A 24,714-nucleotide genomic window follows, 5' to 3' on the forward strand; every position below is an offset into this window, starting at 1 on the left:
GGCAGTGATGAACTGTAGCCTTTACCCCCAGTATTCTGCTCCACTGGTTCCCACTCTATTTAGACTGAGGAGGGTCCCTGTGCTCCGTCCAGAGATGCGGCACATCACTCACCTGTTGAGGCTGGCCTGCTGGCTTCTCTCAGTCACACGTCTGACAGAGAGGCTTCTGTTTTCTGGCTGTGTGATGAAGGAAAAAGACATGGGTGAACTGGTCCAATTTACATTGTAACAGATTAACAAGGCACAAGGGAGCAACACACTTATACAAGAGAACCTGTTTTTTGTCTCTGTTTCCCTTTCAAACATGAGAAGAATCATTCTCTGTAGAGAATACACAGCTTTGATATCTACAGCCCCATATCTAGAAATAGACTGGGTGAATGAGAAGTGAGGTGTGTGTGTGTGTTTGTGTGTGTGTGTGTGTGTGTGTGTGCGCGCGTGTGTTTGTGTGTGCGTCTTTTGGGTGAATGAGATATGAGGCAGGCTATTTATGTCTTCAGAATAGTGATGGTACTATAGTTAGTTTGTTGACACTGACACAACGTGAATGTGCCGTTTGCAGCGTTGCTGCTACCATGTCTGAAGTCCCACGTCATATATTACAGCTGACAATCAGGCTTCAGTTCAGCGGGCTAACACAGTCTGAAGACACACAAACCACACGGGTTTGATTCCTGGTGGGTCATTTAAGGTGCCAATTAACCGTCCCAGACAGTCTCCTCCCTCTCTCCTCTCCTCCTTTCTCCTCCTTTCTCCTCCTTTCTCCCTGGGCTGTGTGGTGTCTGCTTTTCTCTGTGCTTTCATTAACCCGCCCAGTCCTGAACTTTACTTCTCTCTCTCTGATCATCCGATCTTTCATCTCTCTTTCTTTCTTATCTTGCCTGATCTGTCGCCCTTCCTTCCTTTTCTCTCCAGTCTCTCGCACTTTGCTCCCTCTCTCCTCGAACGACCTTTAACCTCCTGTCTCAGCATTCCTTCTCTCCTCTCTTTCTCTCCTTTTCTTTTCATCTCTGTGCTCGGTACAGCAGTGTAGCAGTCGTGTGGTATTCTGCAGTATTCAGAAGTATTTAACAGTATTCTACAGTCGTCTGGATTCTGGTGTTCTCAGGACAGGTGTTACAGCTGGTAGGTACAATAACTAAACATGTCGCTGTGAGATTGTTGGGATTAAAAGGACAAAACACACACCATGACAAGGGAGACAACACAAATCTACATAAAGAGAGACCTAAGACAACAACACAACATGGCAGCAACACATGACAACGTTGCATGGTGGCAACAACATGGTAGCAACACAACATGGCAGCAGCACAACATGGTGGCAGCACATAACATGGTACAAACATTATTGGGCACAGACAACAGCACAAAGGGGAAGAAGGTAGAGACATCAATACATCACGCAAAGCAGTAAGAGTGTCCATGATTGAGTCTTTGAATGAGTTTCCAGTTTGAGTGTTTGTTGCAGCTCGTTCCAGTCGCTAGCTGCAGCAAACTGAAAAGACGAGCGACCCAGGGATGTGTGTGCTTTGGGGACCTTTAACAGAATGTGTCTGGCAGAACGGATGTTGTATGTGGAGGATGAGGGCTGCAGTTGGTATCTCAGATAGGGGGGAGTGAGGCCTAAGATGGTTTTATAAATTAGCATCAACCAGTGGGTCTTGCGACGGGTATACAGATATGACCAGTTTACAGAGGAGTATAGAGTGCAGTGATGTGTCCTATAAGGAGCATTGGTGGGAAATCTGATGGCCGAATGGTAAAGACCACCCGAATGGTACAACAACTACCCGAGCCACTGCCTGTTCACCCCGCTATCATCCAGAAGGCGAGGTCAGTACAAGTGCATCAAAGCTGGGACCGAGAGACTGAAAAACAGCTTCTATCTCAAGGCCATCAGACTGTTAAACAGCCATCACTAACATTGAGTGGCTGCTGCCAACATATTGACTCAAATCTCTAGCCACTTTAATAATTTAAAATTGGATGTAATAAATGTATCACTAGTCACTTTAAACTATGCCACTTTATATAATGTTTACATACCCTCATCTCATATGTATATACTGTACTCTATACCATCTACTGCATCTTGCTTATACCGTTCGGCCATCTCTCATCCATATATTTATATGTACATATTCTTATTCATTCCTTTACACTTGTGTGTATAAGGTAGTTGTTGTGAAATTGTTAGATTACTTGTTAGATATTACTGCACGGTCGGAACTAGAAGCACAAGAATTTCACTACACTCGCATTAACATTTGCTAAACATGTGTATGTTACCAATAAAATTTGATTTGATTTAACCATCTAGCCGCTCGAGAGCACCCTTACCTGGCAAGCTATAAATTATGTCTCAATAATCTAGCATGGGTAGGAGAGGAGAGAGGAGAAGAATGAGAGATAGGAAGTTTATTATTCAGAGAGAGCTGAGTGGCTGAATGAGTGTAGCTGCTAATCTCACCCTAAGCGTGATGGACAGAACACAATGAGAGAGAGAGAGAAACAGAAGAGAGAGAGAGGGAAGTAGAGAAAGAGAGGGAGGTAGAGAGAGAGAGAGGTAGAGAGAAAGAGGGAAGTAGAGAAAGAGAGGGAGGTAGAGAGAGAGAGAGGGAAGTAGAGAAAGAGAGGGAGGTAGAGAGAGAGAGAGGGAGAGGTAACGAGAGAGAGGGAAGTAGAGAAAGAGAGGGAGGTAGAGAGAGAGAGGTAGAGAGAGAGAGGAAAGTAGAGAAAGAGGGAGAGGTAGAGAGAAAGAGGGAAGTAGAGAAAGAGAGGGAGGTAGAGAGAGAGAGAGGTAGAGAGGGAAGTAGAGAAAGAGAGGGAGGTAGAGAGAGGGAGAGGTAGAGAGAAAGAGGGAAGTAGAGAAAGAGAGGGAGGCAGATAGACGTTTACATTTACCTAACAGACAAGTGACAGTGCAGGGATTGGCCTTGCTGTACTCCCTCCCTCTCTGCCAGTGTGTCTGTGTAGAAGCAGATGATTTCTGGGCATTAAGCTCCTCTTGGCAGCGCCCGGTTTATGGACACACACACACACACACATAGGCAGACACACACACACGACTGTTGGCTGTGGCCCACTTACGGGCATCCAATTTACCGCTTGTTTCCTCCTCCTCTCCTCCGGCCGTCCTCTCTTCTCGTTCTTCAGAGGCACTAAGCCATGTTCATGTCCATCTCTCAGCTCAGACCAGACCAGGATCGGACAGCTGATTCCTACAGTCGAACAGAACAGTGTTTCTCAACCTTTCTATACCAGGGACCTGTATGGATCTTCCTACTTCATGGTTTACATTTAAAACAGAACTGTCCAAATGAGCTAACCATCTAAGGGATTGGTCTACAACATCCCAGGGTTGTTGAGAAACATCGCAGTATTCCAGGTTGTTGTTGTTATGTTTCTTAATTGTGTGATATGTTAACGTTGAGCCACTGTTATAGGACAACATGCTGAATGTCTTCCTCCTCTCTCTTTGAAATCTGTCTTTCTCCCTCAAGGTATCTTAGCCTAGATTAGAAATATCTCTGACTTTCCCCAGAGAAATCCACCAGATGCCAAGCACATATGCACGTACGCAAGCACGCAGGCATGACTCGCGCGCACACACACACACACACACACACACACACACACACACACACACACACACACACACACACACACACACACACACACACACACACACACACACACACACACACTCATACACACATTGGGGTGGTGCAGCACTCACAGAGGGGTGGTGCAACACTTACAAACATATGGCAACATTATAAGACAGATAAACAGCTGAACAGTCTGGTACAAATGAAGAATAATCCACTAGAAATAAAGGATATCTAGCTGAGGCTACTTTCACGCCCTGAAAGAGAGAGTTAGTAGACAGAAAAGGCAGATTGAAAAGGAGGGAGGGGGGCTGGTTTGGAGCTGAGGTTGCATTAGTGTCCTTTCTCCACTCCCCCTCTCTCTCTCTCTCTCTCTCTCTCTCTCTCTCTCTCTCTCTCTCTCTCCCTCCATTTTGCAGCAGAGTGACCATAATAGCAGAAATTGGAGTGACTCATTCAGTACAGTACAACTCCAGCATGTTTTACTCTGATAAAGAGTATTGTCAGTGTGAGTGTGAGTGTGTGTGTGAGTTCTGTTCGTTGGAATGCAGAGGGTTACCAAGGTCACATCATCCACTGAACCCCCTTTCATCCCCAAAAGAGGAAAACTCGAAACCTGTAGCTGATATTGAACATGTTTTATTAGCAAATCTTCAAAAACCTAATTCTACGTCTAGCTAAGGTGTTTTGTGGTGGTAGAATCAGTTTGAAATTTGAAATGTGCAAAAACAAACTGTGCCACTAGTGTCTGCTTGCTGGCTAAACTAGTCTCAAATCTATCCATAATGAAAAGAAAGGCATGTACGCTAACGACGCCAGTTCGCACACTCACTGCTGAATACCCCCTCTAGCTAGCTAGCTAGTGCAGTGAAGTTGTAGCTAATGCACAAATTAGTTTTCATGATATCTCTTCTGCCATGATTAGTGCGACGAGTTCTACAGCACAGTTGACTGCTCTCTGCGACGTTATCGTTATCGCGTTGGCCAAATGTTACAAAGTAGCGAGGCAGAGTGCCAGCCGTCAGATACATGCTGATTTCTGAGAACAGTCCCATAACGTTGGTGCCTTATAACTTCATCAACAAAATGTCAAACTAGCTACCGTGTAGCCATTCAAACAAGCTTGCACTAGGCTGCTAGCTAGAGCATGGTTTACCGTAGTAGCCAGTGCGTCATAGCCACCGAGAGCCGAGTCATTTTCAGAATTAGGAACTGGTGTCAGGTGGATGAGCAGAATCTATATATTTTTTAGATGAGTCACACAGCCTTCAAGACAGATCGATTGAGGGACGAGCATCACGTAGACAATGGGGCTTCGCCATTATGGGCAACTATCAACTCACAGGAGACAGACGGGCACTGGATGGCACAAGGGGCATGTGGGGCATTTGTTGGAATGAGTACTGTAGAGGAAGGAAGGAGAGGGGAGGGAGGAAGAAGGGATGCCTAATCTCCCTGTCTCCTCCAAAGTCTCCTTGAGACAGGATAGTATCAATGTGTGGAAAAAGGTTGAATAAATGTACCAACCATCTCTCTCTCCCTTCCTTTCCCTCTCTCCCTCTCATCCCCATTCTCTCTCTCTCTGTCCCCAGCTCTCTGTAAGTGTGTGTGGGATGTCGTGTCAGGGCTAGAGCCCTTCCCTCTCCCATGAGCCTGTGTGCCCACACACACACACGGCGCCCCCACACACACACACGGCGCCCCCACAAACACACAGACACACGGCGCTGACGTTTTGAAGTGGACCCTCGGAATCAGACCGGAGCAGAACCGGATCAAACCAGCCTGTGGGCCGGGGGGGCGGAACCTGAGGATGTCAACAGAGGCGGAACTACAGCCAGCTGTCAGGCCCAGTGTCAGGAGAGACTCCAGGAGGAAAGGTAATAAAGGCTTAGTAATGCGTTCATAATGCCTTTATAATGCCTTCATACTGTTAAGTGTTACAGTGCTGTCATTTGATTGTTTAGCTTCAGGTGCAAAGGCAGGTGTTAAGCTGTAGCTAACAGGTGTGTCGGTACAAGTATGTGTGTTCATCTCTCTCAGCGCCAGCCAGGTGGCACTGGCCTGAACACCTGGAGAGGTCCGTACCCATGTTCCCTAACCCCCAGACCCTGCCCAACAGTCACACAATGATTCACTAAACAGCGGGCACTCTGTTACTGACACAATGGCTTGAAACTTTACCCACACACACACACACGCACACACACACACACACACACACACACACACACACACACACACACACACACACACACACACACACACACACACACACACACACACACACACACACGTGAGGGTGATGAAATACAAATGCAATTATATTTGTTCCAACTGTATTCCACCCAGAGTCGATCAGTCTGCTGTGGACCCTGTAGAAAGCCTGTTAGTGGATCAGTACTCTCCCCAGGAGGATGTGGAAACCTGTTGGGTTTCCCTATTGTCTTTGTGCGTGTGTTCTCCCATAGGCATGCCCTGCTTTGAAAGCTCCATGAATTTTGAGCTTTCAGACCCAGTCTGCTGCTCCACATAGAAGACTTACCCAGAAACCCATTATACACACTTATAGGTGCTACGTATAAAATGTCTCAACCATGTGGAAGCTAGGTGAATTGCAACAGTACTTAGGCTGAATATAAACAACTCTCCCTCCTCTCCTGCCTCCCATTTCTTCAAAGCACAGCAGAGACTTTGTGGCTGTGGAACCTAGTGGAAACTACTCTTGCTTGAGACTCCACCAGCTTCAAACAGCTGAAAATACGTTTTGTTAGTGAAAGATATTTCACATCGATTTACAGTACATTCGGAAGGTATTCACACCCCTTGAGTTTTTCCATTTTTTTTTCCATTACAGTCTTATCCTAAAATGTTCCCTAGTCAATCTACACACAATACCCCATAATGGAAAAGGTTTTTAGAAAAAACGAAATACCTTATTTACATAAAAGTATTCAGAACCTTTGCTATGAGAGTCGAAATTGAGCTCAGGTGCATCCTGTTTTCATTGATCATCCTTGAGATGTTTCTACAACTTGATTTGAGTCCACCTGTGGTAAATTCAATTGATTGGACATGATTTGGAAAGGCACACACCTGTCTATATAAGGTCCCACAGTTGACAGTGCATGTCAGAGCAGAAACCAAGCCATGAGGTCGACGAAATTATCCGTAGAGCTCCGAGACAGGTTGTGTTCAAGCATAGATCTGGGAAAGGGTACCAAAACAGCATTGAAGGTAATCACCAAGATTCTTCCTAGAGCTGGACTCCCGGCCAAACTGAACAATCGGGGGAGAAGGGCCTTGGTAAGGGAGGTAACCAAGAACTCGATGGTCACTCTGACAGAGCTCCAGAGTTCCTCTATGGAGATGGGAGAACCTTCCAGAAGGACTACCATCTCTGCAGCACACCACCAATCAGGCCTTTATGGTAGTGTGGCCAGACGGAAGCCACTCTTCAGTAAAAGGCACATGACCGCCCGGTTGGAGTTTGCTAAAAGGCACCTAAAGGACTTTCAGACCATGAGAAACAAGATTCTTTGGTCTGATGAAACCAAGATTGAACTCTTCGGTCTGAATGTCAAGCGTTACGTCTGGAGGAAACCTGGCACCATCCCTACGGTGAAGCATGGTGGCAGCATCATGCTGTGAGGATGTTTTTCAGCGGCAGGGACTGGGAGACTAGTCAGGATCAAGGGAAAGATGTACAGTGCAAAATACAGAGAGATTCTTGATGAAAACCTGCTCCAGAGCGCTCAGTACCCCAGACTGGGGTGAAGGTTCACCTTCCAGCAGGACAACGACCCTAAACACACAGCCAAGACTACGCAGAAGTAGCTTCGGAACAAGTCTCTGAATGTCCTTGAGTGGCCCAGACAGAGCCCGGACTTGAAGCCATCGAACATCTCTGGAGAGACATCGCTTGAGAGGATCTGCAGGGAAGAATGGGAGAAACTCCCCAAATACAGGTTTGTCAAGCTTGTAGTGTCATACCCAAGAAGACTCAAGGCTGTAATCACTGCCAAAGGTGCTTCAACAAAGTACTGACTAAAGGGTCTGAATATTTGATATTTCAGTTGTTGTTTTTTATTTGCAAAAATTGATAAAAAGCTGTTTTTGCTTTGTCATTATCATTATCTATTGTATGTAGATTGATGAGGGAAAAAACTATTTAATCAATTTTAGAATAACGTAAGCAACATAAGAAAATGTGTAAAAAGTCAAGAGGTCTTTCCCGAATGCACTGTAGATTGTACAATGATTCTTTACACTATGAATTGCTTGTTTGGTAACATAAACTGAAATTAGGCAAATGTTATAGAATTTTAGCAACCAGGTAATGGCAGGGCAATTTCTACTTGTGCGATGATTACCATGCCTCTGAGTGAAGCTTTGACAACAAGAGCCAGAAGGCTGAACAATCTTTATGCAATTTTGTGTGGGCCCAAAACGTTTTAGTTGTTGTTGTTGAAACAACGAAACATTGTGAAACTATCATTGCGCTATTACTGCAGATATCAGGACATTTTTCTGAAATAACAAAGAAAAAATATGACATATAGCTCCTTTAACCTGCACACCTCTCCTCTATCCTCCACCTGTATCATCAGCTCTCTCTCCCCCTCCATCCCCTTATTCCCCCTCTGGGCTGGGAGTTAGCATGCTTTTACAATCGCATGCTGTCCCTGCTACATAGAGTGATACAACTGTTACGGTGAATGCACACACCAAGGAACGCACGTACACACGTACACACGTACACGTACACACACACACACACGTACACACGTACACACATGTACACACACGTACACACACGTACACACACACACACACACGTACACACGTACACACGTACACACACGTACACACACACGTACACACACACGTACACACACACACACACACACACACACACACACACACACACACACACACACACACACACACACACACGTACACACACACACACACACACACACACACACACACATATACACACACACACACACACACACACACACACACACTCCAGGTGATAATAAAACAGTGACAGTGGGACGGCCGAGGAGGCTGCTTCCTCATATCAATGAAATGCTTCTCTCTGTCTTCTTCTCCAAGCTCTCATCTGAGGAGTGATACTGAATTATTATCGCTAATGTTTAGACCTCTAAATGACCTCTGTGTCTAAGAGGAGAGAGAGAAGAGAAAGACAGAGCGAGAGAGAGCAAGCGGGAGAAAAGCGCCATACATTTAATTAAAATGTTTTTTGTGATGTGGGTGTATTCCGGTGTTAGTGTGTTGTCTATGTGACCAACCGATTCTTAAATCCGTCTCTGCTGCGCACCAAAAGACTAGGTTAGACCAATGAACTAAAGTATTTGTGTGTGTGTGTGTGAGTGTGTGTGTGTGCGTGTGTGTGCGTGTGCGTGCATGCGTGCCACGGTCTCCTCCAGACTTTTCATGTGGTTGTTCGACCGCACCAGTTACTAGTCTCCATAGCAACAGTTTCTCCGCAAGTAATTTGCACATGGAAACATCCCATATGTCACACTCATACTCTCTCGTACACACACTCTCTCACAGACACACACAGATGGCTACATTGCAGGGACAAGCTCACCATCTCTCCGTTTCTCTTTCATGTGTTTTTTCTCCATCTCTCCTTCTTTCTCTCCGTCCCTCCATCTCACGACCCTGCTGGGAGAATGAAGGGAGTAGATTCATTAAGACCTCCCCTATTGACAGACAAGATGAGATGAAGAGAGTAGATTCATGAAGACCTCCCCTACTGACAGACAAGATGAGAGGGAGGAGTAGATTCATGAAGACCTCCCCTACTGACAGACAAGATGAGAGGGAGTAGATTCATGAAGACCTCCCCTACTGACAGACAAGATGAGATGAAGGGAGTAGATTCATGAAGACCTCCCTACTGACAGATAAGATGAGATGAAGGGAGTAGATTCATGAAGACCTCCCCTACTGTCAGAAAAGATGAGAGGGAGGAGTAGATTTAGGAGGAGTAGATTCATGAAGACCTCCCCTACTGACAGACAAGATGAGATGAAGGGAGTAGATTCATGAAGACCTCCCCTACTGACAGACAAGATGAGATGAAGGGAGTAGATTAATGAAGACCTCCCCTACTGACAGATAAGATGAGATGAAGGGAGTAGATTCATGAAGACCTCCCCTACTGACAGACAAGATGAGATGAAGGGAGTAGATTCATGAAGACCTCCCCTACTGACAGATAAGATGAGATGAAGGGAGTAGATTCATGAAGACCTCCCCTACTGACAGAAAAGATGAGAGGGAGGAGTAGATTTAGGAGGAGTAGATTCATGAAGACCTCCCCTACTGACAGACAAGATGAGAGGGAGGAGTAGATTCATTAAGACCTCCCCTATTGACAGACAAGATGAGATGAAGGGAGTAGATTCATGAAGACCTCCCCTACTGACAGACAAGATGAGATGAAGGGAGTAGATTCATGAAGACCTCCCCTACTGACAGATAAGATGAGAGGGAGGAGTAGATTTAGGAGGAGTAGATTCATGAAGACCTCCCCTACTGACAGACAAGATGAGAGGGAGGAGTAGATTTAGGAGGAGTAGATTCATGAAGACCTCCCCTACTGACAGACAAGATGAGAGGGAGGAGTAGATTCATTAAGACCTCCCCTATTGACAGACAAGATGAGAGGGAGGAGTAGATTCATTAAGACCTCCCCTACTGACAGATAAGATGAGATGAAGGGAGTAGATTCATTAAGACCTCCCCTACTGACAGATAAGATGATATGAAGGGAGTAGATTCATGAAGACCTCCCCTACTGACAGACAAGATGAGATGAAGGGAGTAGATTCATGAAGACCTCCCCTACTGACAGATACGATGAGATGAAGGGAGTAGATTCATGAAGACCTCCCCTACTGACAGATACGATGAGATGAAGGGAGTAGATTCATGAAGACCTCCCCTACTGACAGATAAGATGAGATGAAGGGAGTAGATTCATGAAGACCTCCCCTACTGACAGATAAGATGAGATGAAGGGAGTAGATCACGAAGACCTCCCCTACTGACAGATAAGATGAGAGGGAGGAGTAGATTCATGAAGACCTCCCCTACTGACAGATAAAATGAGATGAAGGGAGTAGATTCATGAAGACCTCCCCTACTGACAGACAAGATGAGAGGGAGGAGTAGATTCATGAAGACCTCCCCTACTGACAGAAGATGAGATGAAGGGAGTAGATTCATGAAGACCTCCCCTACTGACAGACAAGATGAGATGAAGGGAGTAGATTCATGAAGACCTCCCCTACTGACAGATAAGATGAGAGGGAGGAGTAGATTTAGGAGGAGTAGATTCATGAAGACCTCCCCTACTGACAGACAAGATGAGAGGGAGGAGTAGATTTAGGAGGAGTAGATTCATGAAGACCTCCCCTCCTGACAGACAAGATGAGAGGGAGGAGTAGATTCATTAAGACCTCCCCTATTGACAGACAAGATGAGATGAAGGGAGTAGATTCATTAAGACCTCCCCTACTGACAGATAAGATGAGATGAAGGGAGTAGATTCATGAAGACCTCCCCTACTGATAGACAAGATGATATGAAGGGAGTAGATTCATGAAGACCTCCCCTACTGACAGACACGATGAGATGAAGGGAGTAGATTCATGAAGACCTCCCCTACTGACAGATAAGATGAGATGAAGGGAGTAGATTCATGAAGACCTTCCCTACTGACAGATACGATGAGATGAAGGGATTAGATTCATGAAGACCTCCCCTACTGACAGATAAGATGAGATGAAGGGAGTAGATTCATGAAGACCTCCCCTACTGACAGATAAGATGAGAGGGAGGAGTAGATTCATGAAGACCTCCCCTACTGACAGACAAGATGAGATGAAGGGAGTAGATTCATGAAGACCTCCCCTACTGACAGATAAGATGAGAGGAAGGGAGTAGATTCATTAAGACCTCCCCTACTGACAGATAAGATGAGATGAAGGGAGTAGATTCATGAAGACCTCCCCTACTGACAGACAAGATGAGATGAAGGGAGTAGATTCATGAAGACCTCCCCTACTGACAGACAAGATGAGATGAAGGGAGTAGATTCATGAAGACCTCCCCTACTGACAGATAAGATGAGATGAAGGGAGTAGATTCATGAAGAACTCCCCTACTGACAGATAAGATGAGATGAAGGGAGTAGATTCATGAAGACCTCCCCTACTGACAGACAAGATGAGATGAAGGGAGTAGATTCATGAAGACCTCCCCTACTGATAGACAAGATGATATGAAGGGAGTAGATTCATGAAGACCTCCCCTACTGACAGACAAGATGAGATGAAGGGAGTAGATTCATGAAGACCTCCCCTACTGATAGACAAGATGATATGAAGGGAGTAGATTCATGAAGACCTCCCCTACTGACAGACAAGATGAGATGAAGGGAGTAGATTCATGAAGACCTCCCCTACTGACAGATAAGATGAGATGAAGGGAGTAGATTCATGAAGACCTCCCGTACTGACAGAAAAGATGAAAGGGAGGAGTAGATTTAGGAGGAGTAGATTCATGAAGACCTCCCCTACTGACAGACAAGATGAGAGGGAGGAGTAGATTCATTAAGACCTCCCCTATTGACAGACAAGATGAGATGAAGGGAGTAGATTAATGAAGACCTCCCCTACTGACAGACAAGATGAGATGAAGGGAGTAGATTCATGAAGACCTCCCCTACTGATAGACAAGATGATATGAAGGGAGTAGATTCATGAAGACCTCCCCTACTGACAGACACGATGAGATGAAGGGAGTAGATTCATGAAGACCTCACATACTGACAGACAAGATGAGAGGGAGGAGTAGATTCATGAAGACCTCCCCTACTGACAGATAAGATGAGAGGGAGGAGTAGATTCATGAAGACCTCCCCTACTGACAGATACGATGAGAGGGAGGAGTAGATTCATGAAGACCTCCCCTACTGACAGATACGATGAGATGAAGGGAGTAGATTCATGAAGACCTCCCCTACTGACAGACAAGATGAGATGAAGGGAGTAGATTCATGAAGACCTCCCCTACTGACAGATAAGATGAGATGAAGGGAGTAGATCACGAAGACCTCCCCTACTGACAGATAAGATGAGAGGGAGGAGTAGATTCATGAAGACCTCCCCTACTGACAGATAAAATGAGATGAAGGGAGTAGATTCATGAAGACCTCCCCTACTGACAGACAAGATGAGAGGGAGGAGTAGATTCATGAAGACCTCCCCTACTGACAGAAGATGAGATGAAGGGAGTAGATTCATGAAGACCTCCCCTACTGACAGACAAGATGAGATGAAGGGAGTAGATTCATGAAGACCTCCCCTACTGACAGATAAGATGAGAGGGAGGAGTAGATTCATGAAGACCTCTGTTACTGACAGATAAGATGAGATGAAGGGAGTAGATTCATGAAGACCTCCCCTACTGACAGATAAGATGAGATGAAGGGAGTAGATTCATGAAGACCTCCCATACTGACAGACAAGATGAGATGAAGGGAGTAGATTCATGAAGACCTCCCCTACTGACAGATAAGATGAGATGAAGGGAGTAGATTCATGAAGACCTCCCATACTGACAGACAAGATGAGAGGGAGGAGTAGATTCATGAAGACCTCCCCTACTGACAGATAAGATGAGATGAAGGGAGTAGATTCATGAAGACCTCCCTTACTGACAGACAAGATGAGAGGGAGGAGTAACTTCAAGTGTTTCTATACTGTTTAGAACAGTATAAAAGCTCATTTGGTACCTGTGTAGCTGGATAGTTTGAGAACGAGAGAAAGAGACTCAATATTGACAGGGTCAGTCAGACAGATAGACAATTGAAACAGCAGGTTCGGTCTCCCTCTCTATTCTTAGACTGAACTCCCCTTCTGGCCTGAGAAAGTTTTTGCTTCACAAGGTGACCTTGTCATAGTGGTGGCAATGGTGTATTTTTGGTGGTGGATGGTGGATAATGTGGACGGTTCTGTCCCTGAGGTTTTACCACTCTAATTTGTTCCTTGTTTTCTGTCAGAGTGGATGGCTGCAGGCTACACACACACACACACACGCGCACACACACACACACCTCAGGTCCCAAGTGCTCGCCCCTGTCATCCGGGTCAAAGAGGTGATGAAGAGCTGTGAGGGAGAGAGGAAGAGAGGTGGGGAGGAGAGAAAGTGGAGGAGGAGAGGACACCTCTCACAGTAACCACAGCCCCCTAGTGGCAGATCTTAGCCCTCTACAGATATGAATATGTATGAACACATACAGAACAATGACCCTGCATGGCCTTGGTCAGCATGGTAATATAATCATTCAACATAGAGTCTTCAGGAAAATCAGAGTTCAGTTAGCTTGATGATAAAATCAACCATAAATGAGTTTCTACACACAATCCCAAGAAACACCACTTTAGTGTTGGATGTGGTTGTTATCCAGTCCCCAGTAAACGTGCTATAGCACTGGGGATCATCCATAAGAGAGTAGCTTCACTCTAGGAACAGCTACAGTAGTGTGACTGACTGGGTTTTAACAACACTGTCAGCCCGCTGAGACACTGTAAAGCCCAGGCAAGGTCATTTTTCCTGCTCATATTACACATCTTTGTTGGATTGTGTTGAATTGGGTTGTTCCTTTCATGTCTGCAATCATTCTCTCTCACTTCCCCACTCATCTCTCTCTCTCTATCTCCCTACCTTTCTCTCCCTCATCCCTCTCTCTCTCTCTCTCTCTCTCGCTCTCTCTCTCTCTCTGTTAGTGTGACAGATGCAATGGAGGATTATTTCATTAGATGTGTTAGAGGCACAGCAGGTCACAGCCGCAGCGGACATTTAATTACATCACACACACACACACACACACACACACACACACACACACACACACACACACACACACACACACACACACACACACACACACATACACATACACATACACATACACACACACACACAGAGATGAATTCAGCTGTGACAGGAAAGACTGTGATGGAGCATGATACTAATATAAACCACTCAGCAGGCAAGCTAACCCCGGAGCTATCTATACAAATCTACCTCCTACCTCTCTCTACCTCTCCCTATACCTCTTTCATCCCGCTTACTCTCACTCTCTATCTACCTCTCTTGGCTTTCATGTCGCTCACATGCTGGGATGACTCTCTGAAGGGAGGGGGGGTTGTCACAAGAATGTGTGTGCATGAGTGTACTTACTTGTGTGTGTGTGTCTGTGAGCTTGTGTGAGCCATGTGTGCATGTCTATATGGTCTATTGGTCTGTAACTATCAGCCAGTCATAATGGCCAAAAAAAGATGAATGAAATACTGCTATGGGCATCAGGTACAGTAGTTTAGAGGTTGATGGCGCGATAGAGATGGCAGCTTCGCTTCAAGTCCTTAGGAAACTGCAGTATTTCGTTTTTTTAATGTATTATTTCTTACGTTGTTAGCCCAGAAAACTTTGAAGTGTTATTGCATACAGCCGGGAAGAACTATTTGATATCAGAGAGACATTAACTTACTAGCACAACCAGCACTACGACCAGGAATACGACTTTCCCAATGCAGATCCTTTGTCTGCACCTCCCAGGGAATTTGAACTGACTCCAGAGGCCAACCCAAAACAACAACGTCAGAGGAGAGTGTGCCGGAGTGGTCTTCTAGTGAGGCTTCGGATGCTCGCACACCACCCACCGCTTCAGAGTATATTACTCGCTAATGTCCAGTTCCTAGTTAACAAAGTCGACGAAATTAGTGCAAGAGTTGCTTTCCAAAGAGATTTCCAGGATTGTAACATACTTTGTTTCATGGAGACATGGCTAGCTGGGGACATGCTGTCTGAGTCAGTACAGTCAATGGGATTTTCAGTGCATCGCACCAACAGGAACAAACATGTCTCTGGTGAGAAGAAGGGCGGGGGTGTATGTTTCATGATTAACAACTCATGTTGTAATTATAACAACATACAAGAACTCAAGTCATTTTGTTCACCTGACCTAGAATTCCTTACAATCAAATGCTGACCTTATTATCTCCCAAGAGAACTCTCCTCGGTTATCGTCACAGCCGTGTATATCCCCCCGCAAGCGGTGACCAAGACGGCCATCAAGGAACTTCACTGGACTTTATGCAAACTGGAAACCATATATCCTGAGGCTGCATTTATTGTAGCTGGGGATTTTAACAAAGCTAATCTGAGAACAAGTCTACCTAAATTCTATCAGCATATCGATTGCAGTACATGGGCAAGTAACACACTCGACCACCGCTACTCTAACTTCCACGATGCATACAAGGCCCTCCCCGGCCCTCCTTTTGGCAAATCTGACCATGACTCCATCTTGTTGCTCCCCTCCTATAGGCAGAAACTGAAACAGGAAGCGCCTATGCTTAGGTCTATCCAACGCTTGTCTGACCAATTGGATTCCACGCTTCAAGACTGCTTCGGTACCGTGGACTGGGATATGTTCCAGGTAGCCTCAGACAAAAACATTGACCTATACTCTGACTCGGTGAGCGAGTTTATGAGGAAGTGTATAGGAGATGTACCCAATGTTAAAACCTTCCCTAACCATAAACCGTGGATAGATGGCAGCATTCGTGCAAAACTGAAAGCTCGTACCACCGCATTTAATCATGACAAGACGACTGGAAAAATGGCCGAATACAGTGTAGTTATTCCCTCTGTAAGACAAAGTGAAGTCACAATTCAACGGCTCAAACACGAGACGTATGTGGCAGGGTCTACAGACAATCACGGATTACAAAAAGAATACCAGCCCCATCGCGGACATCGACGTCTTGCTCCCAGACAAATTAAACAACTTCTTTGCGCGCTTTGAGGACAATACAGTGACACCGACACGGCCCGCTACCAAAGACTGTGGGCTCTCTTTCTCCGTGGCCAACCTGAGTAAAACATTTAAACGTGTTAACCCTCGCAAGGCTGCCGGCCCAGACGGCATCCCTAGCCGCGTCCTCAGAGCATGCGCAGACCAGCTGGCTGGTGTGTTTACGGACATATTCAATCAATCCCCATCCCAGTCTGCTGTCCCCACATGCTTCAAGATGGCCACCATTGTTCCTGTTCCCAAGAAAGACAAGGTAACTGAACTAATCGCCCAGTAGCACTCCCTTCTGTCATCATGAAGTGCTTTGAGAGACTAGTCAAGGATCATATCACCTCCACCCTACCTGTCATCCTCCAATTTGCTTACCGCCCCAATAGGTCCACAGACGACGCCATCACACTGCACACTGCCCTAACCCATCTGAAAAACAGGAATACCTATGTAAGAATGCTGTTCATTGACTACAGCTCAGCATTCAACACCACAGTACCCTAAAAACTCATCATTAAGTTTGAGACCCTGGGTTTCGACCCCACCCTGTGCAACTGGGTCCTGGATTTCCTGATGGGCCGCCCCCAGGTGTTGAAGGTAGGAAACAACATCTCCACTCCGCTGATCCGCAATCCTGGGGCCCCACAAGGGTGCGTTCTCAGCCCTCTCCTGTACTCCCTGTTCACCCATGACTGCGTGGCCATGTATGCCTCCAACTCAATCATCAAGTTTAAAGATGACAGTACAGTGGTAGGCTTGATTACCAACAACAACGAGACAGCCTACAGGGAGAAGGTGAGGGCCCTCAGAGTGTGGTGTCAGGAAAATAACCTCTCACTCAATGCGAGCAAAACAAAAGAGATGATCGTGGACTTCAGGAAACAGCAAAGGGAACACCCCCCTCTCCACATCGATGGGACAGCAGTGGAGAAAGTGGAAAGTTTTAAGTTCCTCTGTGTACATGTTACCGACAAACTGAAATGGTCCACGCACACAGACAGCAGACACAGACAGCCTCAGGAGGCTGAAAAAATGTGGCTTATCCCTGAAAACCCTCACTAACTTTTACAGATGCACAATTGAGAGCATCCTGTTGGGCTGTATCACCACCTGGTATGGCAACTGCACTGCCCACAACCGTAGGGCTCTCCAGAGGGTGGTGCGGTCTGCACAGCACATCACCAGGGGCAAACTACCTGCCCTCCAGGACACCTACACCACCCAATGTCACAGGAAGGCAAAAAATATAATCAAGGACAATAACCACCCGAGCCAATACTTGTTCACCCCACTTCCATCCAGAAGGCGAGGTCAGTACAGGTGCATCAAAGCTGGGACAGAGAGATAGAAGCTGTTTTTCAATCTCAAGGCCATCAGATTGTTAAACAGGCACCACTAGCTCAGAGAGGCAGCTGCCAACCTACAGACTTGATATCATTGGCCACTTTAATAAATGGAACACTAGTCACTATAATAATGCCACTTTAACAATGTTTACATATCTCACATTACTGATCTTATGTTGACAGTTGAAGTCGGAAGTTTACATATACCTTAATCCTAGTAAAAATTCCCTGTCTTAGGTCAGTTAAGATCACCACTATATTTTAAGAATGTGAAATGTCAGAATAATAGAGAGAATTATTTATTTAAGATTTTATTTATTTCATCACATTCCCAGTGGGTCAGAAGTTTACATACACTCAATTAGTATTTGGTAGCATTGCCTTTAAATTGTTTAACTTGGGTCAAACATTTCAGGTAGCCTTCCACAAGCTTCCCACAATAAGTTGGGTGAATTTTGGCCCATTCCTCCTGACAGAGTTGGTGTAACTGAGTCAGGTTTGTAGGCCTCATTGCTCGTACACGCTTTTTCAGTTCTGCCCACAAATGTTCTATAGGATTGAGGTCAGGGCTTTGTGATGGCCACTCCGATACCTTGACTTTGTTGACCGTAAGCCATTTTGCCACAACTTTGAAAGTATGGTTTGGGTCATTGTCCATTTGGAAGACCCATTTGCGACCAAGCTTTAACTTCCTGACTAAGGTCTTGAGATGTTGCTTCAATATATCCCCATAATTTTCCTTCCTTCCTCATAATAATCTATTTTGTGAAGTGCACCAGTCTCTGCTGCAGCAAAGCACCCCCGCAACATGATGCTGCCACCCCCGTGCTTCACGGTTGAGATGGTGTTCTTCGACTTGCAAACCTCCCCCTTTTTCCTCCAAACATAACGATGGTCATTATGACCAAACAGTTCTATTTTGGTTTCATTAGACCATAGGATATTTCTCCAAAAAGTACGATCTTTGTCCCCATGTGCATTTGCAAACCGTAGTCTGTCTTTTTTTATGGCGATTTTGGAGCAGTGGCTTCTTCCTTGCTGAGCGGCCTTTCAGGTTTCAGTTTTACTGTGGATATAGATACTTTTGTACCTTTTCCTCCAGCATCTTCACAAGGTCCTTTGCTATTGTTCTGGGATTGATTTGCACTTTTCTCATCAAAGTACGTTCACCTCTAGGAGACAGAATGCGTCTTCTTCCTGAACGGTATGACGGCTGCGTGGTCCCATGGTGGTTATACTTGCGTACTATTGTTTGTACAGATGAACGTGGTACATTCAGGCATTTGGAAATTGCTCCCAAAGATGAACCAGACTTGTGGAGGTCTACAATTTCTTTCTGAGGTCTTGGCTGAGTTATTTTGATTTTCCTATGATGTCAAGCAAAGATGCACTGAGTTTGAAGGTAGGCCTTGAAATACATCCACAGGTACACCTCCAATTGACTCAAATGGTGTCAATTAGCCTATCAGAAGCTTCTAAAGCCACAACTTCATTTTCTGGAATTTTCCAAGCTGTTTAAAAGGCACAGTCAATTTAGTGTATATACATTTTGGACCCACTGGAATTGTGATACAGTGAATTATAAGTGAAATAATCTGTCTGTAAACAATTGTTGGAAAAATGACTTGTGTCATGCACAAAGTAGATGTCCTAAGCGACTTGCCAAAACTATTGTTTGTTAACAAGAAATTTGTGGAGTGGTTGAAAAACGAATTATAATGACTCCAACCTAAGTGTATGTCAACTTCTGACTTCAACTGTATATACTGTACCCTTCACTATCTATTCTTTACTTTCTATTGCATCTTAGCAGCTCTGTCACTGCTCATCCATATACAGTGGGGCAAAAATGTATTTAGTCAGCCACCAATTGTGCAAGTTCTCCCACTTAAAAAGATGAGAGAGGCCTGTAATTTTCATCATAGGTACACTTCAACTTTGACAGACAAAAGATCCAGAAAAAATCCCAGAACCCCACGGGGGGACCTAGTGAATGACCTACAGAGAGCTGGGACCAAAGTAACAAAGCCTACCATCAGTAACACACTACGCCGCCAGGGACTCAAATCCTGCAGATCCAGACGTGTCCCCCTGCTTAAGCCAGTACATGTCCAGGCCCGTCTGAAGTTTGCTAGAGAGCATTTGTATGATCCAGAAGAAGATTGGGAGAATGTCATATGGTCAGATGAAACCAAAATATAACTTTCTGTTAGAAACTCAACTCGTCGTGTTTGGAGGACAAAGAATGCTGAGTTGCATCCAAAGAACACCATACCTACTGTGAAGCTTGGGGGTGGAAACATCATGCTGTTTTTCTGCAAAGGGACCAGGACGACTGATCCGTGTAAAGGAAAGAATGAATGGGGCCATGTATCGTGAGATTTTGAGTGAAAACCTCCTTTCATCAGCAAGGGCATTGAAAATGAAATGTGGTTGGGTCTTTCAGCATGACAATGATCCCAAACACACTGCCCGGGCAACGAACGAGTGGCTTCGTAAGAAGCATTTCAAGGTCCTGGAGTGGCCTAGCCAGTCTCCAGATCTCAACCCCATAGAAAATCTTTGGAGGGAGTTGAAAGTCCGTGTTGCCCAGCAACAGCCCCAAAACATCACTGCTCTAGAGGATATCTACATGGAGGAATGGGCCAAAATACCAGCAACAGTGTGTGAAAACCTTGTGAAGACTTACAGAAAACTTTTGAGACAAACTTTTGTTATTGACAAAATACTTATTTTCCACCATAATTTTTAAATAAATTCATTAAAAATCCTACAATGTGATTTTCTGGATTTTTTTTTCTAATTTTGTCTGTCATAGTTGAAGTGTACCTATGATGAAAATACAGGCCTCTCTCATCTTCTAAGTGGGAGAACTTGCACAATTGGTGGCTGACTAAATAATTTTTTGCCCCACTGTATTTTACACTTATATATTCTCATCCCATTCCTTTACTAGATTGGGTGTATTAGGTTTTGTTGTGGAATTGTTAGATATTACCTGTTAGATACTGCTCCACTGTCGGATCTAGGAGCATAAGCTTTTCGCTACACTCGCAATAATATACCGCTAACCATGTGTATGTGACCAATAACATTTGATTTTATTTTATTGGATTTAGGTTCCAGAGTTAGCCCAGCAAATGGATTTATGGCGGTTTGAATCTCAGGGCTGGAGGGTTTCTGTAATCAGTACCTACTGCCGCTGGTCTCTTCAGCAAGGCACTAAACCCTAAACCCCCCGGTACCCAGTGCTTCCTGCTTGCCTCTCGTATGTGTGTGGTGTTTCATCTCAGAGTGATGGAACTGGACTAAGGTCCTGAGAGAGCTGCGACAGATCAGGCTAAAGTCTCATCCCCTGAGGGTCTCTCTCGTTCTCTCTCACAATTCAATTCAAAAGGGCTTTATTGCCACTGGAAACATACATTGCCAAAGCAAGTGAAATAGATAACGAATAATAGGGAAATAAACAACCATACATAAACAGTAAACATTACACTGCTTTAAAATAATAGAGGCATTTTGAATGTTATATTGTGGCGATGTACAGTGTTGTAAAAATATTGAAGAGTTTAAGTACAAAATGGAAAATAAATAAACATACATGAGTTGTATTTACAATGCTATTTGCTCTGCCTCATTCAGGGTTTGCAATGCATTCAGACAGTATTCAGACCTTTTCACTTTTTCCACATTTTGTTATGTTACCAGCCTTATTTTAATTTTTTTTTTTTTTTAAATGTCCCTTATCAATCTACACACTACCCCACAATGACAAAGCAAAAACAGGTTTTTAGACATTTTGAAATGTATAAAATGTTTTAAACAGAAATGCCTTATTTACGTAAGTATTCAGACCCTTTGCTATCAGACTCGAAATTGAGCTCAGGTGCATCGTGTTTCCATTGATCATCCTTGAGATGTTTCAAAAAATTGATTGGAGTCCACCTGTGGTAAATTGAATTGATTGGACATGATTTGGAAAGGCACACACATATAAGGTCCCACAGGTGACAGTGCATGTCAGAGCAAAAACCAAGCCATGAGGTTGAAGGAATTGTCCGTAGAGCTCCGAGACAGGATTGTGTCGAGGCATAGATCTGGGGAAGGGTACCAACAAATGTCTGCAGCATTGAAGGTCCCCAAGAACATAATTGCCTCCATCATTTGCCTCCACCTTAAATGGAAGAACTTTGGAACCACTAAGATTCTTCCTAGAGTTGGCAGCTCTTCCAAACTGAGCAATCAGGGGAGAAGGGCCTTGGTCAGGGAGGTGACCAAGAACCTGATGGTCACTCGATAGAGCTCTAGAGTTCCTCTGTGGAGATGGGAGAACTTTCCAGAATAACAACCATCTCTGCAGCACACCACCAATCAGGCGTTTATGGTAGTGTGCCCAGACGGAAGCCACTCTTCAGTAGGCACATGACCACCCGGTTGGAGTTTGCCAAAAGGCACCTAAAGGACTTTCAGACCATGAGAAACAAGATTCTTTGGTCTGATGAAACCAAGATCGAACTCTTCGGTCTGAATGCCAAGCGTCACGTCTGAAGGACACCTGGCACCATCCCTACGGTGAAGCATGGTGGAAGCATCATGATGTGAGGATGTTTTTCAGCGGCAGGGACAGGGAGACTAGTCAGGATCAAGGGAAAGATGTACAGAGCAAAATACAGAGAGATTCTTGATGAAAACCTGCTCCAGAGCGCTCAGTACCCCAGACTGGGGTGAAGGTTCACCTTCCAACAGGACAACGACCCTAAACACACAGCCAAGACTACGCAGAAGTAGCTTCGGAACAAGTCTCTGAATGTCCTTGAGTGGCCCAGACAGAGCCCGGACTTGAAGCCATCGAACATCTCTGGAGAGACATCGCTTGAGAGGACCTGCAGAGAAGAATGGGAGAAACACCACAAATACAGGTTTGTCAAGCTTGTAGCGTCATATCCAAGAAGACTCGAGGCTGTAGTCGCTGCCAAAGGTGCTTCAACAAATTACTGAGTAAAGGGTCTGAATACTTATGTGATATTTCAGTTGTTGTTTTTTATTTGCAAAAATTGCTTTGTCATTATGGGGTATTGTATGTAGATTGATGAGGGAATAAAAAAAAAATCAATTTTAGAATAACGTAAGCAACATAAGAAAATGTGTAAAAAGTCAAGAGGTCTTGAATAGCGTCATACCAAAGAAGACTTGAAAGTTGCTGCCAAAGGTGCTTCAACAAAGTACTGAGTAAAGGGTCTGAAAACTTATGTGAATGTGATATTTCAGTTTTTTTTTTATACATTTAAAAGCATTTCTAAAATCCTTGCTTTGTTTTGTCGTTATGGGGTATTGTGTTTAGATTGATGAAGGAAAAAAACTTTTGAATCAATTTTAGAATAAGGCTGTAACGTAAAAAAATTTGGAAAAAGTCAAGGGGTCTGAATACTTTCCGAATGCACTGTATATCCATATTGATATTGTTCACCCGGTGGCCATTCTATTTAACGGCATCTAACTTGCGATTTTTCTTTGGCGCTGAAAAGGGAACCAGGAATTAATTTAGTTAAGAGTCACTGTTGAGAACGGTTTCTACACTGCTGGTTATCTCCTGCATTCCTTGTAAAAGCATTTGAAAGCATTGCTTTTTCACTTTCATCAATAAAACACTGGAGGCTTTTGGAATCCTGACAATGATTCAGTTTCTTTTTAAATGGTTTGGCTGGATGTCAAATCACAGTTACACACACCATAAGGAAGACCATATAGTGTTTGTTCACTGGTTGCCATTTTCTTTTGTCAACAGGTTGCAAATCTTGCTGCTGTGATGGTAACTGTGGTATTCACCTATTAAATATGGGAGTTTATCAAAATTGGACTCGTTTTAGAATTCTTTGTGGGTCTGTGTAATCTGAGGGAAATACAGTTGAAGTCGGAAGTTTACATACACTTAGGTTGGAGTCATTAAAACTTGTTTTTCAACCGCTCCAAAAATGTCTTAGGAGTCGCTTAGGACATCTACTTTGTGCATGACACAAGTAATTTTTCCAACAATTGTTTACAGACAGATTCTTTCACTTATAATTCACTGTATCACAATTCCAGTGGGTCAGAAATTTACATACACTAAGTTGACTGTGCCTTTTAAACAGCTTGGAAAATTCCAGAAAATTATGTCATGGCTTTAGAAGTTTCTGATAGGCTACTTGACACCATTTGAGTCAATTGGAGGTGTACCTGTGGATGTATTTCAAGGCCTACCTTCAAACTCAGTGCCTCTTTGCTTGACATCATGGGAAGATCAAAAGATGTCAACCAAGAACTCCACAAGTCTGGTTCATCCTTGGGAGCAATTTCCAAATGCCTCAAGGTACCATGTTCATCTGTACAAACAATAGTACGCAAGTATAAACACCATGGGACCACGCAGCCGTCATACCGCTCAGGAAAGAGACGCGTTCTGTCTCCTAGAGATGAACGTTGGTGCAAAAAGTGCAAATCAATCCCAGAACAACAACAAAGGACCTTGTGAAGATGCTGGAGGAAACAGGTACAAAAGTATCTATATCCACAGTAAAACGAGTCCTATATGGACATAACCTGAAAGGCCGCTCAGCAAGGAAGAAGCCACTGCTCCAAAACCACCATAAAAATAAGAGACTACGGTTTGCAACTGCACATGGGGACAAAGATCGTACTTTTTGGAGAAATGTCATCTGGTCTGATGAAACAAAAATAGAACTGTTTGGTCATAATGACCATCGTTATGTTTGGAGGAAAAAGGGGGAGGCTTGCAAGTCGAAGAACACCATCCCAACCGTGAAGTACGGGGGGTGGCAGCGTCATGTTGTGGGGG

The 24,714-nt window shown here is 44.5% G+C and overlaps 1 protein-coding gene across 14 annotated transcripts in view; it reads left to right on the forward strand.

Annotated features, from left to right (window-relative positions):
- LOC110521633 (disabled homolog 1) overlaps positions 1-24,714 on the forward strand; it is a 99,797-nt gene that overhangs the window by 25,226 nt on the left and 49,857 nt on the right. For 13 of the 14 annotated variants that reach the window (XM_036968689.1, XM_036968690.1, XM_036968687.1 and 10 more), the window contains one exon: positions 5,207-5,494. In XM_036968689.1, coding sequence (XP_036824584.1) covers positions 5,428-5,494 — 67 coding nt within the window. In that variant the 5' untranslated portion in view covers positions 5,207-5,427. Of the gene's footprint in view, positions 1-963; positions 1,126-5,206; positions 5,495-24,714 lie in introns of those variants that run through there. The other variant, XM_036968684.1, reaches the window with a different exon arrangement.

This window comes from Oncorhynchus mykiss, chromosome 30, assembly GCF_013265735.2.
Source record: "Oncorhynchus mykiss isolate Arlee chromosome 30, USDA_OmykA_1.1, whole genome shotgun sequence".
Lineage (NCBI taxonomy): Eukaryota > Metazoa > Chordata > Actinopteri > Salmoniformes > Salmonidae > Oncorhynchus > Oncorhynchus mykiss.